At 50.1% G+C, this 14,217-nt stretch overlaps 1 protein-coding gene across 2 annotated transcripts in view; it reads left to right on the top strand.

The window, feature by feature from the left end:
- Positions 1–13,571, top strand: part of UACA (uveal autoantigen with coiled-coil domains and ankyrin repeats) — a 28,327-nt gene extending 14,756 nt beyond the window's left edge. Inside the window, exons 6-19 of one of the 2 annotated variants that reach the window (XM_030281670.4) lie at positions 264–334; positions 438–544; positions 1,405–1,586; positions 1,983–2,020; positions 2,157–2,240; positions 2,749–2,856; positions 3,506–3,538; positions 4,040–4,138; positions 4,338–4,374; positions 5,390–5,442; positions 7,042–9,681; positions 10,238–10,390; positions 11,739–11,804; positions 11,886–13,571. In XM_030281670.4, the coding sequence (XP_030137530.4) occupies positions 264–334; positions 438–544; positions 1,405–1,586; positions 1,983–2,020; positions 2,157–2,240; positions 2,749–2,856; positions 3,506–3,538; positions 4,040–4,138; positions 4,338–4,374; positions 5,390–5,442; positions 7,042–9,681; positions 10,238–10,390; positions 11,739–11,804; positions 11,886–11,957 (3,743 nt within the window). In that variant the 3' untranslated portion in view covers positions 11,958–13,571. The remainder of the gene's footprint in view (positions 1–263; positions 335–437; positions 545–1,404; positions 1,587–1,982; positions 2,021–2,156; positions 2,241–2,748; positions 2,857–3,505; positions 3,539–4,039; positions 4,139–4,337; positions 4,375–5,389; positions 5,443–7,041; positions 9,682–10,237; positions 10,391–11,738; positions 11,805–11,885) is intronic. The other variant, XM_030281671.4, reaches the window with a different exon arrangement.
- The last annotated feature ends 646 nt before the right edge of the window (positions 13,572–14,217 follow it).

The raw sequence follows: 14,217 nt of genomic DNA, 5'->3' as shown, positions 1-14,217 counted from the left end.
CCCCAGGTAAACAATTCTCCAAACATGGGAGAAACAAGGAGCAGGAATAGAAATTGTTTCCTCTTTCTTCTCTCTGTGCTCCTCTGTGAAAAATCCTGAGAGGGAGAGAGAAATGTGCCTGTGACAAGGCTTCAGCTCAGCTCAGCTCTGGGGATTTTGGTGAAGCAGATGCACACCCAGGGCTGTGCCTGGGGCCTCCCCAGGCTGCTGTCACAGCACGAGGTCCCCTCCCTGCCCTGTGTCACCTCCCTGTCTGTCCCCAGCCATGTCCGACTGCTCTGCCAGCATCCAGCTGCTCTGCGACCACGGCGCCGCCGTCAACTGCAAGGACGGGGTAAGGGGCTGCCTCCCCTCCTGCTGCAGGTCCTGCTGCTCACGGGGGGCTGCTGGCCCCCTGTGCCCCCTGCCCTGCCCTCAGGCTGTCCCTCTGTCCCCAGGACGGGAGGACACCGCTGGTGCTGGCCACCCAGATGTGCCGCCCCGCGCTCTGCCAGCTGCTCCTGGACAGGGGGGCCGACGTCAATGCCAGGGACAAGCAGAGCAGGTGAGGCCTGGGGGGCACTCTGGGGGTCCCTGGGGGGCACTCTGGGGGTCCTGCTGGCACGGGAGGGAGCGCTGCCCCTTGGCACAGTGCGTCTGCTCAGCCTGGGGTTAGTCCAGCACTGGATCTGCCACTTCAGGGAAACCCGGCCTCTGCCTGGCAGAGAAACCTGGCCTTTTCTCCTGCTCCTGCTGGCATCCAGAATATTCCCAGGCTTGTTCTTGCCAGCAGGGAACCTGCACTTGGTTGTTTGAAGGGTTTTTCTGTCCCAAGCAGCCTTTGGGATCAACGTGCACGATGGGCCGTGGCAAAAGTGGTGTTGTGGCAGGAATTCCTGAGGGCACTGGAGCTCCCAAGGGACACTGAGCTGTTTATTCCTGGGGCCAGGGGAGGGGGATCTGTTTGGAGCTGCTGCTTTTGCCAGTTATTTCCTGGACAAGTCCTGAGGCTGCCATGGGATAAAGGCTGGCTACTCACATTGCACGTCCTGCAGCTGGGGAGTGCTTGGGGAAGCTCCCAGGACCCCTGTCCAAACCTTGCCTTAACTCCTTGCCTGGTGTTTGTTGTGTTTGTTGAGACTTGCACCTGGTAGAGGAAACCAAAGTCGTGGGAGCTCTCCAAACACCGGGTGCCTTTCAAAGGCAGCAAGTCTGGTTTTGTGGAAATATTGTTATTGTGGTGGGTTTGTTTGCTCTTTCACAAATATTTAAACATTGCCCTGGTGACTTTGGAAAGCTGTTTGCCCTGTGGGCAGAGGGGAGGTGCCTTGGCTGAGGTTTCTGTGGCAGGCAGCGGGGTTAGCTCTGTGGGTGATGCTCTGAGGGGTCCCCCCACCTCTCAGCCCGTCTCTCTCCCCACCCCAGGACTGCCCTCATGCTGGGCTGTGAATATGGCTGCAAGGATGCCGTGGAGGTGCTGCTCAGGAATGGTGCTGATGCTGCCTTGACTGATGGCCTTGGGCATGACTGTGCTTACTATGCCAGGATTGGGGACAATATTGACATTTTGGCTTTAATAAAAGCTGCCCTTGAGGACTGCAGCAGAGGTAGGAGGAAGCTACAACACCTTCCTTTGGGTGGAATTGTGTCCCTGCTCCCGTGGCTCCAGGAGCTGTTTTGGAGGGCAGCTGTGCTCCTTTGGCCACAAAGGTCACGAACTGCCTGGTTGGGAGGGGAAGGGCAGTTCTTGGGGTTGTGTGGCTTTAGCAAAGCTTTTAAGAGGGTTGCAGGCTCTGATGCCTCGAGGGCTTAACAGTATTGATCATGGGAGTTATTTTCCCTTATTTATAGAAATAGCCTTTATTTTATAGGAATATGGTGAGCTATTTTTTGAAATGCCCTCCCAGGGTGGGAGGGGGATGGAATTAGCTGAATGTGTGGTTGTTTCACGGATCTGAAGGAAATGCCTTTTGTAACTCCTCATTTTTGTGGTGCTTTTTTAGGAAGAGACAGCATGAAGAGAGGGCAGGCTGAGCAGAAGGTACTTGCTGGGGCTGTTTGTCACCGAGGTGTTGAGAAGGGATCATTTGTGTGGGGATGGGGTCGGGGTGACCCCGGTCCCAGTGGGAGCTGGGGTGGCACAGGGATCTGAGGAACGTTCTCCTGCTGCACTGCAGGTCACCAGCGTGTCCCAGAGGTGGGGCCGGGGCTGTGGAGCACAGGAGGAGCCCAGAGTGTCCCAGAAGGAGCCCAGCACTCAGGTGGGTGGATCAGGAGCCACTAAAGGCAGGCTGGGCTGCTGAAGTGAGCACTGATCACGCACTGCTCTTTGCTTCAACCCTCATTGCATGGTGTGCGCTGTGGAAATTATGCAGATGAGCTGTAAACTTTTTTTCAGGAAAAAACTGCGCTTTTTCAGCTAATAAATAGTTGGAAGTGTCCCTGTCTTAACCTTTCCTACCTCCTAACCTTCTGCCTCTGCAGCAAAATCAGTCACAAGTAGGAAGATTTATTTTTTTAACATTCTCTAGAGATGTATGTTTGTGTCGTACTAAAAATAATCTGTGTCATAATTGTTCTACTAAGCAGCATTATTTTCCCACCTCATTCCCATGTCATTGCAGTTTTCAAAAGGCTGGGCAGGGCTTGGAGTCCTCAGTAAATCTGAAGATTTAAATCTGTTAGCTCAGAGTCTTCACCTTTCCCAATGTGTGTGTAGTGTGGGGAGGTCTTAATTTCCATTTATAAGTGTCATATTTAACTTTGAAGGACTTGGAGCTGGAAAACCAAGATTTGAAGGACCGGATGAGAGAAGTGCAGGAGGAGCAGAGGATGCTGCTGGACAGGATCAGTGGGCTGCAGCTGCAGCTCAGTGAGGTAACCCAAGGCTTGGGGTGCCTGCCTGGTATGTGGCAGGGCTGTGTCATCAGCTGCTTTTCCAGCTGGTACTGGACATGGAAGCACAGAGAAAAAAAAGAAATCTTCTGTTGGCAAGAAAACAAAGCCAAAGGTTTTCAGCAGAAGTTGCTCACCAAATTTGAAATGTTGATTTTTAAAAAATCTCCCTCTTTTTGGAGGTGTAAGTGTGGCTCGTAGAAAGAAAAACATAAAGAGGATTTTTGGATTTTTTTTTTTTTTTGCTATTTTTTAGAGGTACATTTATGCAGCTTCTCCTAAATGTAGCCCATGAATAGAAAGAATATTTCTTAGTGCAGTCCCTGGCTTGTCTGAACTCCAGTTTTAAGCATTGCCTTTATAAAATAAACTTCTTAATAGAAACTTCCCCAAATCAGCAAACTTCTTCTGGAAAGTCTGAGCTGGAAAACAGGAGATATTCCAGTTCCCAGAGCCATTGCTCTGTCAGCCATCCTGGCTAGGGAAATAGGAAACAGAGCAATAAAGCTGGGTGGAAAATGGAAGGGGAGATTGGAAGCTGGGTGGATTTGTCAGCTGATGAACTGTGTGTGAATCCCTTAAACATCATTGAGAAAATGATTTGGGGGGGATTTTTTTGTCATTTTTGCAGGAGCAAATGTTTGCAGATGATCTTGAGAATGAGGTAGGATGTGTCACCTGCAGGTGTAACAGCACTGGGGAGTAGGGGAAGCAGCTCTCTCTTTTATTTCCTCTGCAGTTTTAAGTACATTGCTTAAAAGCTACTAAAAATGCCAAATGAAGCATCTACTGCTCTGGATCAGTTTATGCAGCTGCACAGCATTTCTGTTCCTGCAAATAATGACCATTCCCATGGCTCCTTTAAAGCAATTAAGCACACTGATAACATTAAGCATCTCTGTAGTGACTTTCAGTAATGCAAGACTAACCAATATGAATTAATTAAACAGTAGCAGGTTATGTTGGTGCATATTCTTGACTCATTCTTCAAGACTCCTTCTGTAGAGGAGCAGTCTTGAAGAGCAATTCCAGAAGCAAAAATGAGGGATTCTTTCGGTGCTGATCTTGGTTGAAGTTCTGTCCAAACTCTTCAAGGAGTTCCTTGAGGTGTTAAAAACCTGTCCATTCTTGTGGCTTTGGCTATGTGGCACTCCTTCTCTTTCAGAAAGACGAGTTGAAGAAAATCCTGACTACCAAGGAAAAGCAGCAGGAAGAAAGTTTAAGGACTATTGAAGCTCTCAAAGCTAAACTCAAGTATTATGAAGTACGTTGAACGATTCGAAATGGGATATAGCAATTGATATTTACAGTAGGAAGTACTTCAGCATTTTAAATTGCTGAAACTGCTGAATGATTGTCTCATTGCAAAAGCTTTCCCTGCCCCTTCACCCCTAGTTTAACATAGAGCAGAAATTTGAAATGAATTTGCAGCTTCACTTTTGTTTCTTGCCCTTTGATTTTAGGGCGACTCTGCGGGGTCTGGAGGTAACTTTGGAAACAGTGAGTACAGTTTGTTGTTAAGGCTTGCTGTGCATGGTGGGGGGTTGGAATGCAGGGATAAAAGGGGGTTTTGCTCATCTCTTCCTGTTGCTGAAGTGCAGCCAGGCCTCCTGTCCAGCCCTGAGCTGTGTTTGGAGGAGCTGCCAGGGCACCACTGATCCATCTCCCAGGAGTGCCTGGAGCTGCCAGGGCACCACTGATCATCTCCCAGGAGTGCCTGGAGCTGCCAGGGCACCACTGATCCATCTCCCAGGAGTGCCTGGAGCTGCCAGGGCACCACTGATCCATCTCCCAGGAGTGCCTGGAGCTGCCAGGGCACCACTGATCCATCTCCCAGGAGTGCCTGGCCTTGGCACACGTGCTGGGGGCTCTGCTGTGTGCTCTGCTCACACGAGCAGCGAGCTGGGCAGCATCCCTGCTCCCAGGGGAGCAGCCCTTTCCATCCTTGCAGGCTGAGCAGTGCCCTGCCTGGCTGAGGGGCTGCCCTGGCTCAGGTCAGAGCGGGAGTGGAGCAGCTTTGACTTCAGCTCAGCACCTGAGCTCCCACTTGGGACAGGAGTGAAGCCATTCCCAGGAGCTGGAGCCTCCTGCGTGCAGCCCAGCTGCAGACCTGCCTTGCACTTGTGTAGCACAAGGGCTCTTGACAGATTAAATGGCATTTTGAGTGTTTGGCTGCCTGGCAGGAGGAGTCATGGATGTGGAGTGCAGGGGATGCTTTCCCTGCCGAGGTCTCGTGCAGACATGAGCTGGGCAAGCTGCCAGCTCTGACCCTTCTGCAGGACCAGAACGCAGCCTGGCAAACCACTTCTCTCCTCCTCCTTAGGAGAGCTTTGGCCAGGCTTCCTGTGGGGATTAATTAAGTAGAACTTGTTTTAATAACAAGTACTTAAACGCCAGCCTTCAGCCTAGTGTGACCCCAGTGACCAGAATAAAGCTGGGCAGGAAAATCAGTGTTCTTGTGATTGTGTTCCTGTTTTTAACCAGAACCTAAACACTGTTTGCTTTGAAAATCCAGGAAAAGAAGATTTATTACTTAAACAAGGCCAAGCGTTTGCAGTGGAATCCCAGGTAATAAATATTTTACCACGGGAAGGAACTCTGAGATAGTCGTGCTGGGGAAGCTAAATGTGCTTATAAAAGTGTGTTTATTGAGCATTGCTTCTGAGCACACAGTTTTGGGCAATTCTTGCTTTTCTGTGTTTATTTTTTACTGTGGGTGCCCTCTAGAGTCCTGTCTGTGACAGGGCTGTAAATGCCAGGAGCTGCTGGGTCTGTCCTGAGCTCTCCTCAGCGTGTTTTACACAGTCACTCTGGCAACTGGGGATCCATCTCCATCATATTTTCTAATTTAATAATATATAATAGCATGATTATAATAAAATAATATAATATACTGATTATTTCATTTTCCTGCCTGCTATTATAAGACTTCCCTGACAATTCTGTTTGGTAGCTATCAACCTTTTTAAACAACAATTTGGGTATAAACAAGGTCCTGCAGTCCCTTGGGGGGGTGGAGTGAGGTGGTGTTTAAGGTCCCTTCAAACACAGACCCTTCTAGAATTCCACGTGGCTGCATTCCTCAGTCTTTTCAGCAAGAAGGGTCTGTTAGCCATGGCATTCTCTCCTCTGATTCCTTGTAAAATCATTTTCACACACTTGAGGGATGGGAGCAATGTCTTAATAAATTAAATTTGTTCTAGCAGATGAGTGATTAAATATGAATGCAGAACAAGGGAAGTGGAATTAATGCATTATACCTGCCCCTCTAGGTTTAGATGGGATACTGGGAAGGGATGGTTCCTTGGGAGAGTGGGGAGGAGCTGGAATGGAATTCCCAGAGAAGCTGTGGCTCCCCTGGCAGTGCCCAAGGCCAGGCTGGATGGGGTTAGGAGCAGCCTGGGACAGTAGGAGGTGTCCCTGCCATAGCAAAGGTGGCACTGGATGGGTTTTAAGGTCCCTTCCAACCCAAACCATTCCATGATTGGGAAGCAATAATGCAGAGCTATAACTGAGATTTTTGCTGTTAAAAGCTGAAATACCTGTTCTCTAATAGGGGCAAGAATCACTTGCTGTAATAAAAAAAAAAGATAAATCTCTTATACTAATGATGCTCAAATCAACTGGATTTTAGGCAGTTCCCATATTAAGTAATGGCAGTTCCTGTGGTAGGCACATTCTTCTCTCTTAGGATTTTTCAGAGAGGAGCACAGAGAGAAGAAAGAGAAAACCATTTCTATTTCTGCTCCTTGTTTTTCCATGTGGAATGTGTTTGGAGAATTGTTTACCTGGGGTGTTGCTTGGTTGGATCCTGGTGAGGATTGTTTGAGCTGGTGGCCAACCCAACCCACCTGGGGCTGGGCTCTCAGAGAGGGTCAGGAGTTGTGTTAGAGTTAGATATGGGAGTTAGAAAAAGTAGGTTTGTAGTTTTAGTATCTCCTTTAAATAGTATATTAATGTATTCTAGCATAGTTATGATAAAGAAATCATTCAGCCTTCTGAACTGGAGTCAGTCATCAGCATTTCTTCCCAGTGGGTTTACCTGCATTTACAATAAGTTCCCATATTAAATAGTGGCAGTTCCCACGTTAAATAATAAGCAATAAACACGTGTCCATGACCTGTCCGAGTTGTGAACTTTTATTTTTTGTGCCAATTTCCCTGCAGTCCAGGTCTCTGCTGAGGCCCCTGGAGCTCTCCCTGCCTGCCCAGGCGCCCAGCTGCGAGAAGGAGGCTCTGAAGAAAGAGCTGGAGAGCCTGAGGAGCTGCTTTGGGGCAGCCAAGGAGGAGATCAGCAAGCTGCAGAGGGAGCTGGCCCTGAAGGGCTCGGAGTGCAGGGCTCTGGCCTCGGAGTGCGAGAGGAGCAAGGCAGAGTCGGACAGCCAGGTCAGGCAGCTGGAGGACGCCCTGAAGGACGTGCAGAAGAGGATGTTCGACTCGGAGGGCAAAGTGAAGCAGATGCAGAGCCACTTCCTGGCGCTCAAGGAGCACCTGGCCAGCGAGGTGGCCTCGGGGAGCGCCAAGGTGGCGGAGGAGCTCAAGGAGCAGCTCCGGGAGATGAAAGCCAAGTACGAGGGAGCCTCGGCCGAGGTGGGGAAACTGAGGAACCAGATCAAGCAGAACGAATTGCTGGTGGCAGAGTTCCAGAGGGACGAGGGCAGGCTGGTGGAGGAAAACAAAAGGTTGCAGAAGGAGCTGGTGAAGGTGGAGATGGAGCGAGATAAAAGGGGCAGGAATGTCACGGAGTTGGAAGGGCAGCTCAGGGAGACGGCAGCCAAATTGGCGCAGTCTGTGAGCGCAGAGCAGTTTGAGAACATGAAGGGTTTGCTGTCAGACGAGGTGAATGAGAAAGCAAGGAGGCTGGCAGAGGTGGAAGGGGAGCTGGAGAAGCTGCAGGCGGAGGTTGTGCTGTTACAGAGGGAGGCTGAGAGTCAGAGAGCTCAGCTGGCACGGCATGTGAAGGCAGAGGAGCACGAGCAAATGAGGAGTGGGTTTGAGCAGAGGGAGGAGGAGCTGGGGAAGGCAATTTCTGAGCTATCACACAAGAATGAGACTCTGCAGAAGGAACTTGAAAGATTGCAGGCTGATAACAAGGTGCTGAAGCAGCAAGTCCAAATGCTAAAAACTGAAATTAAAAGCCAGAATGTGCCTTTAAAAATTCATGAGGAGTTGAAGAAAGCAAATGATCTGGCTGTGGGTGACCTGACAAAAAAGCTTTTTGAAATAACAAAGAAGTACAATGAAAGCAAAGCAGAAGCTGAAAAGTTGCTGGCAGAGAAGAACGACTTAAATGAGAATATCAGCCACTTGCAAGCTGTGTACCTGTCTCCAGAGCAGCACAAGAAAGAGGTGGAAGCTTTAAAATCGAATGGGATTGAGCTTGAAAAGCAGCTTGCTGAGCTTCAGAAGAAATACGATGAGGAGCAAGCAAAAGCGGGCAAACTGGTGACTGAGGTCACTGGCCTGAGGGAGACCCTGAGGGATCAGTACGTGCTGGCCACCACACATGAGGAGGTTAAAACTGTCCTGAACAGCACCCTGGAAAAAACCAACGGGGAGTTGTCAGATCTGAAGGGCAAAATTGGAGAGATAAAGCAAGAGTTCCTGAGGGTAAACGAAGAAAATGGAGCTTTAAAAAACAAGGTGAAACTCTTACAGAACCAATTAAAGACGGAGTATATCAGTTTAAAAGATCACGAAGCCGTGGTGAATACTTTAAATAAAAGCGTGCAAGAGCTGCAGGAGAGCAACGCCGCCGTCAGGGCCGAGCACCAGAGGGGGCAGGATGAAATCTCACAGCTGCACGCGGAAATCGAAGCCCAGAAGAAGGAGCTGGACACCATTCAGGAGTGCATCAAGTCCAAGTACGCCGCGGTGGGCACCTTGGAGGACAGGGAGCAGAGCTTGGAGGGCACGGTGAGGGAGCTGAGGGCGCAGCTGCAGGAGCAGGAGCAGCGGCGCAGAGCGAGCGAGGAGGAGAAGGAGCAGCTCAGGAGCGGCGTGCTGTCCATCCAGAGCGACCTGCAGCAGAGCCAGGCGCTGGCAGAGCAGTCCCGCCGGCTGGAGAGGCTGTGTGCCAGCAGCATGGAGGGGCTGAGCCGGCAGCTCAGGGCTCTGCTGAGGAAGCACACGGGGCAGGAGGGGCGGCAGGACGCGGCCGCGGCTCCGCAGCCGCCGGCGGAGCAGCTGGAGGCGCTGAGGGAGGCTCTGGGCCGCACCGTGGAGGAGCTGCAGGAGGCCCTGAGCAAGAAGGAGCAGCGGTACCGCGAGGAAACGCTCCGGGTCGGGGAGCTGCAGCGGGAGCTGGCCCAGCTGAAGGAGTCCTCGGTGCCGCTGGTGGAGTTCACCCAGCTGAGGGAAGGGCTGCAGGGGGAAATGGCGGCCCTCAGGCGCAGCCTGCAGGAGAAGGAGGCAGAAAGCCAAGGCAGGAGCGAGGAGGTGCTGAGGCTGCAGGCGGAGCTGCAGCTGAGCCAGCAGGCCTTGGCAGAGCTGCGGAGCCAGGAGGTGGTGGCCGTGGCGGAGTACAGCTCCATGAAGGCGGCCCTGGAGGCCCAGGTGAGCAGCATGGCTGGGCACCTGGCCAGCATGAGCCACAAGTACGAGCAGGCCTGCGAGGAGGCCCTGCAGGCCAGGAGGAGCGAGCTGTCCCTCAAGGACGAGAAGGAGCTGCTCCAGATGAGGAGCTGCAGCATCGAGCAGGAGATCAAGGACCAGAAGGAGAGGTGTGACAAATCCCTGACGACCATTATTGACCTGCAGAAGAGGATCCAGGAGTCTGCAAAGCAGGTGGAAGCCAAGGACAACAAGGTGAGGTCTGGGCTTCGTGCTCTTGGTGCTCTCAGCTCAGCATTCAGGGGCTGGGCTGCAGCTCCTGAGGTGCTCCAGCACCACTTTGTGCTGAGCATTCGGAGCCCAGGGCTGGCCCACAGCAGCTGAAGTCCTGATTTTGCATTATGCAAAGTTTTTCCAGTCCCTTATATGTTGTGGACGTCGTGTAGTGTTTAAATTCTGTAAAAGCTTGAGACTTCTGGGGATATCAGCTCCCGCTTCCTCTGGAGATGTGTTTGTTGGGCATCTCTGACTTGCCTTCTAAAGGTTCACTATTCCTCCTAAAAGTTAAACCTGGAATATCCTCAGATCCTCCCTTTTTTCAGTCCCTTACATCACTGCTGACCTGCAGGGTCTGTACCTGACACCCCCCGGTGCCAGGGAGCACAGTGGGAACCAGCATGTCAATAAAGCAAAGTCCTCTCTTAGCAAGCTGGGACAGACCCTTCAGTGCTTGCTGGGCTTCACCAGACTCTGTGTTAAAGAGTGAGACATCCTTAAATGGTGTTTTCTGTGGTTTTTTTATTTTTTAAAGATAACAGAGCTGCTGAACGACGTGGAGCAGCTGAAGCAGGCTCTCAACGGCTTGTCCCAGCTGACATACACCACTGGGATCCCCTCCAAGAGGCACAACCAGCAGGTGGAACTGCTCCAGAGCCAAGTGAAAACACTCCAGCAGCAGCTGGCTGTAAGTGCTCGCACAAGGTGCTGTCTGACCTGCAGTAGCATTGCCTGATTCCCTGTGTAAACAGGGAAATGAGGATGTGCCCGCTGGAGCAGGGGTGGGATGCAGCCTCACTCTTCACAAGTGCACTACCCTTTGTTTGCTTGGGCTTTTCCCCTCCCTTCTGCTTCTCTGTAAGGTTTTTTTTCTGCTTTCCTCTTCGGTTTGAGTTGCAACACTTGACAGCTTTTCCAGATAAAAAGGATATAAGCAAAGTGGGAGAATTTCTGCTCATGGGATGCTCTGCTGTAATCCTGCCAAGACCATTCCTGAAGGCTCAGCTGTAGTTATTTTTTACAACCGTGTATTTTTTCTCACCTTGGAAGGGTGAGGTGGTAATTTCTTAATTTCTTTCAGTTGTGTTCCCCTGCCTGGAAGCCTGGGGTGTGTTGTTTGCCACGAAGCACTGGCAGAGCAGGGGGCACGTCCTGAGTGCTGGGATTTTGTGCACACCTCTGTGGCTTCGGTGAAGCTCATTATTAAAGCTGTGTCTGAGCAAAGTGAGTTCTGCTCCTGCTCAGATTCACAAACACATCTATCAGAGTATCTGCAGGGCTGATTCTTACGAGGCAAAGTGTTCTAAAATGGGTATTTTTAACCAAATAGCTGATGCTGGTGATGAAGCCAGTGTTGTATTGAGGACAGGTGAAGGAAGCAACATGACTCTTATGTTTTTGGAAGGTGAAAGCTGAGTTTATTAGCTTTTTAGGTTCTTTCAAGGCAAAGTGTTCTAAAATGGGTGTTTTTAACCAAATAGCTGATGCTGGTGATGAAGCCGGTGTGCAGGGCTGTCACTGTTGTATTGAGGACAGGTGAAGGAAGCAACATGACTCTCATGTTTTTGGAAGGAGAGAGATGGGTTTATTAGCCTCACATTCTTTTTGTAGCTATTTCTGAGAAGGTTGGACCTGATTGATCTTCAGCTAATACTCCTTACAATATTGGTTCATTAGAAACAGCACTTTCCTTGTAAACATCTTCCAAGTAATAACAAGCTCAAAATACTAGCTGTAGGATTGTTTTAATTCTTTTTTTCTGAGTTTTCTCAAGTTTCTGACTTTTCCTGACCAGACTCCCAACCACCACAAGGGGCTGGGAGCTGGGCTCTGGTGGTCCTCTCTAGCTCAGGAAATTCTGTGGTCTCAGCTCTGGCTGGCTCCAGCAGAAAAGCAGTCACTTTTTTGCCTCAATTAGTGGAAGGGACAGCACTTAGAGCTGGAAATGCAGCTTTGCTTGGTGTGGCAGTGGCCAGGGCTGGAGGGGCAGGGGCTGGAGGTGTGGGGAGCTCACCTGGTGTCCCGTTGTCTCGCAGGACGCGGCGCGGCAGCACCAGGAGGTGGTGGCGGTGTACAGGACACACCTGCTCAGCGCCGTGCAGGTGAGGCTGCAGAGCCCCTGGGGGTGGTGGGGGATGCTCAGGGGGGATTCCCTGTGGTTGTGACGGTGTTTGCTCCTGCAGGGACACATGGATGAAGATGTGCAGGCTGCCCTGCTGCAGATCATCCGCATGCGGCAGGGCCTGGTGTGCTGACGTGGCTCTGCTGCTGCGCTCCTTCGTGCTGCTGCCACACCGGTGATGGTGGCAGGGTGCACTGACCCTCCCAGCACCAAACAACTCCCAAAGCTGAAGCCTTTTCTCCTCATCAAACACTAAACCAGGCCTGTGGCGTTTCAGGCCTGGCACCGTCTTCATGAGATGGATAAAAAGTATAGAGCATCTTTTAAAACTGTCAAAATGATGACATAGAGGTTAAATTAATGTCTGATTGACCACTTATTAAAGCAGGACCCTTACCCAGAAGCTCCAGTTGATCCTTGAACTTGAACTCTCACGGGATGGTTAAAAATAAACTGTGCAGAGCAGTGTGGCTGAGTGTTGTAGCTGGGGATGTCCCTTAATGATGAAGAGAAAGTGGCTCATTTGTCACACTGCCTGAGCAGGATGGGCTGTGACACACAGGAAGGTGTTTTGCTGTCTCTTGTAACTTGGCTGGCCAAGTTACAGCCTTTATTTAATATATAACCTTAAGATTTAGTGCCTTTGCTTCTACAAGACTTAAAAAAAATCAGGTTTTCCATTGAAACACTAACGCTCCCTGCCCTCCCTCCCCTCAGAGTGTTCCTGAATGCTTCAATCCTGACTCCTGCAGGCTGGAGAGTGGGGCTGGAGGGGCTGGTTTGGGGAGCAGCAGCTGGACCCCAGTGCCCTGGTCCTGCTGCTGCTGCACAATTTCACTCCTCGTCAGGGTGGGACTGAGCACTCAGTGAGGCAGTGGATTTTCAAGCACCACCTCATGGAAGCCTGAGCTGTAAATGATGTGCTTTAATCTTGTTTATGGGGGAAGATGTCAGTAGTGAGGATTAATGGGAGGAGAATTTTTAATTGCTGGAATCTCCCCATGAAACAAGGCTTCATTTTTAGCTGAAGGATGGTTTCCATAAGGAAGTTTTATGAAAAAAGAAAAAAACAAACCATGAAATTTGTTACTGTTCAAGGGAAGTCTTTGAAAAACGAGCCTGTTAAGGAATGGAGCTGTTTAAATTGAGCACCAGTGAGTGCTGACCTCAGTCTCCTTTTTAAAAGCCTTTGCTGATAACCACCAAGGGGGAATCCTGATGCAGAAAAGCCAAACTTCCTCTCCACATTCCTGAAAAATGAGGGCTGAAGTCAGAGTTCCCTGCTTTGTGTTCTTTGGGCTCCCCCAGCTGTCCCTCCAGGCCTTGGGCTCCTTTTTTTACAGTAGATTTGTGTTTATCTCCTTTTTTTTTCTCCCTTTTTGGGCAGAGTCTTGTAGGATTGAAGAGGCCACGTGGAGGCTGCGGACAGTGTTGGATGTGCAGGGCAGTTTTTATATAGAAATCCCTTTAATATATTTACTAAATACGTGTCTGTAGTAAAACAGATCTGCTGCTGCTTTCCTTTAGTTTCTTAGAGGACTATTACAGAAAACATCTCAGAGTAAAGAGTTACTTTTTAGCCAAATTCTTTTATGATTGCATTACTTGAAACTTATTGGAGAGGATTTGTTTTGTTGTACTAACTGGCCTGTTTTGATAACTGTGTTTCCTTATCCAGGGAGTTCTAGGTATGTTTTTCTAAATCTCTCCCATATTACAACATCAATAAAATGGTTTCTTCTTTTTTTTTTTGTATTGTAGTGGTCAATTCTTTTTAAGGTACAGAATTACCAGTGGAGTTTTGGGCTTTAATAGGTGTGGATTGTGTAAATCCTGGGAGAACAGGGGTGTCTCCAGGCTGGTGGAAGGAACCAGTCCAACCACAGCGCTGTCCCCTCCCTGGGGAAGGTTCCACATCCATGGGCAGGAGGCAGAGGAGGAAATGGGAGGTCAGCAGAGTGTCAGATGCCACCAGAGAGGCCCCAGGGTCCCCTGGAGCAGCAGCGCCACATTAACGAGGTAATGGAGCCTGGAGCTGCTGCTGGCACGGGGTTCTCTTGTGCAGCAGCTCTCTGGGAAGGGAAATTGGCCTTTTTGTCTGCAGGAGCTGGCTGGGAATGCTGGGAGCTTGGAGTTTACTGCTTTTGTCATCTCGTGCCTGCGCTGCTCTGCCAGCTCAGAAAATTGCCTTTTAATAGGAAGGCCATGGACGTAATTGTCACAGCCATTAGGTCAGATGGATTTTACAGGAAGAGAAAAAGATGTTGAGCATTTAAGGGCCATTAAATTGTGCAGGTTTTCATTGGTGGGCTGCAGCCTCCGAGGCAGCACGATGCTGGGAGGGATATTTATTTCCACATTTGCAGAGCAGGGCAGGGAATGCGTTGCAAAGG

Source organism: Taeniopygia guttata, chromosome 10 (genome assembly GCF_048771995.1).
Source record: "Taeniopygia guttata chromosome 10, bTaeGut7.mat, whole genome shotgun sequence".
NCBI classification, from domain to species: domain Eukaryota; kingdom Metazoa; phylum Chordata; class Aves; order Passeriformes; family Estrildidae; genus Taeniopygia; species Taeniopygia guttata.
Note: the sequence above shows the minus strand (reverse complement) of the source record. Positions and strands in the feature narration are given on the sequence as shown.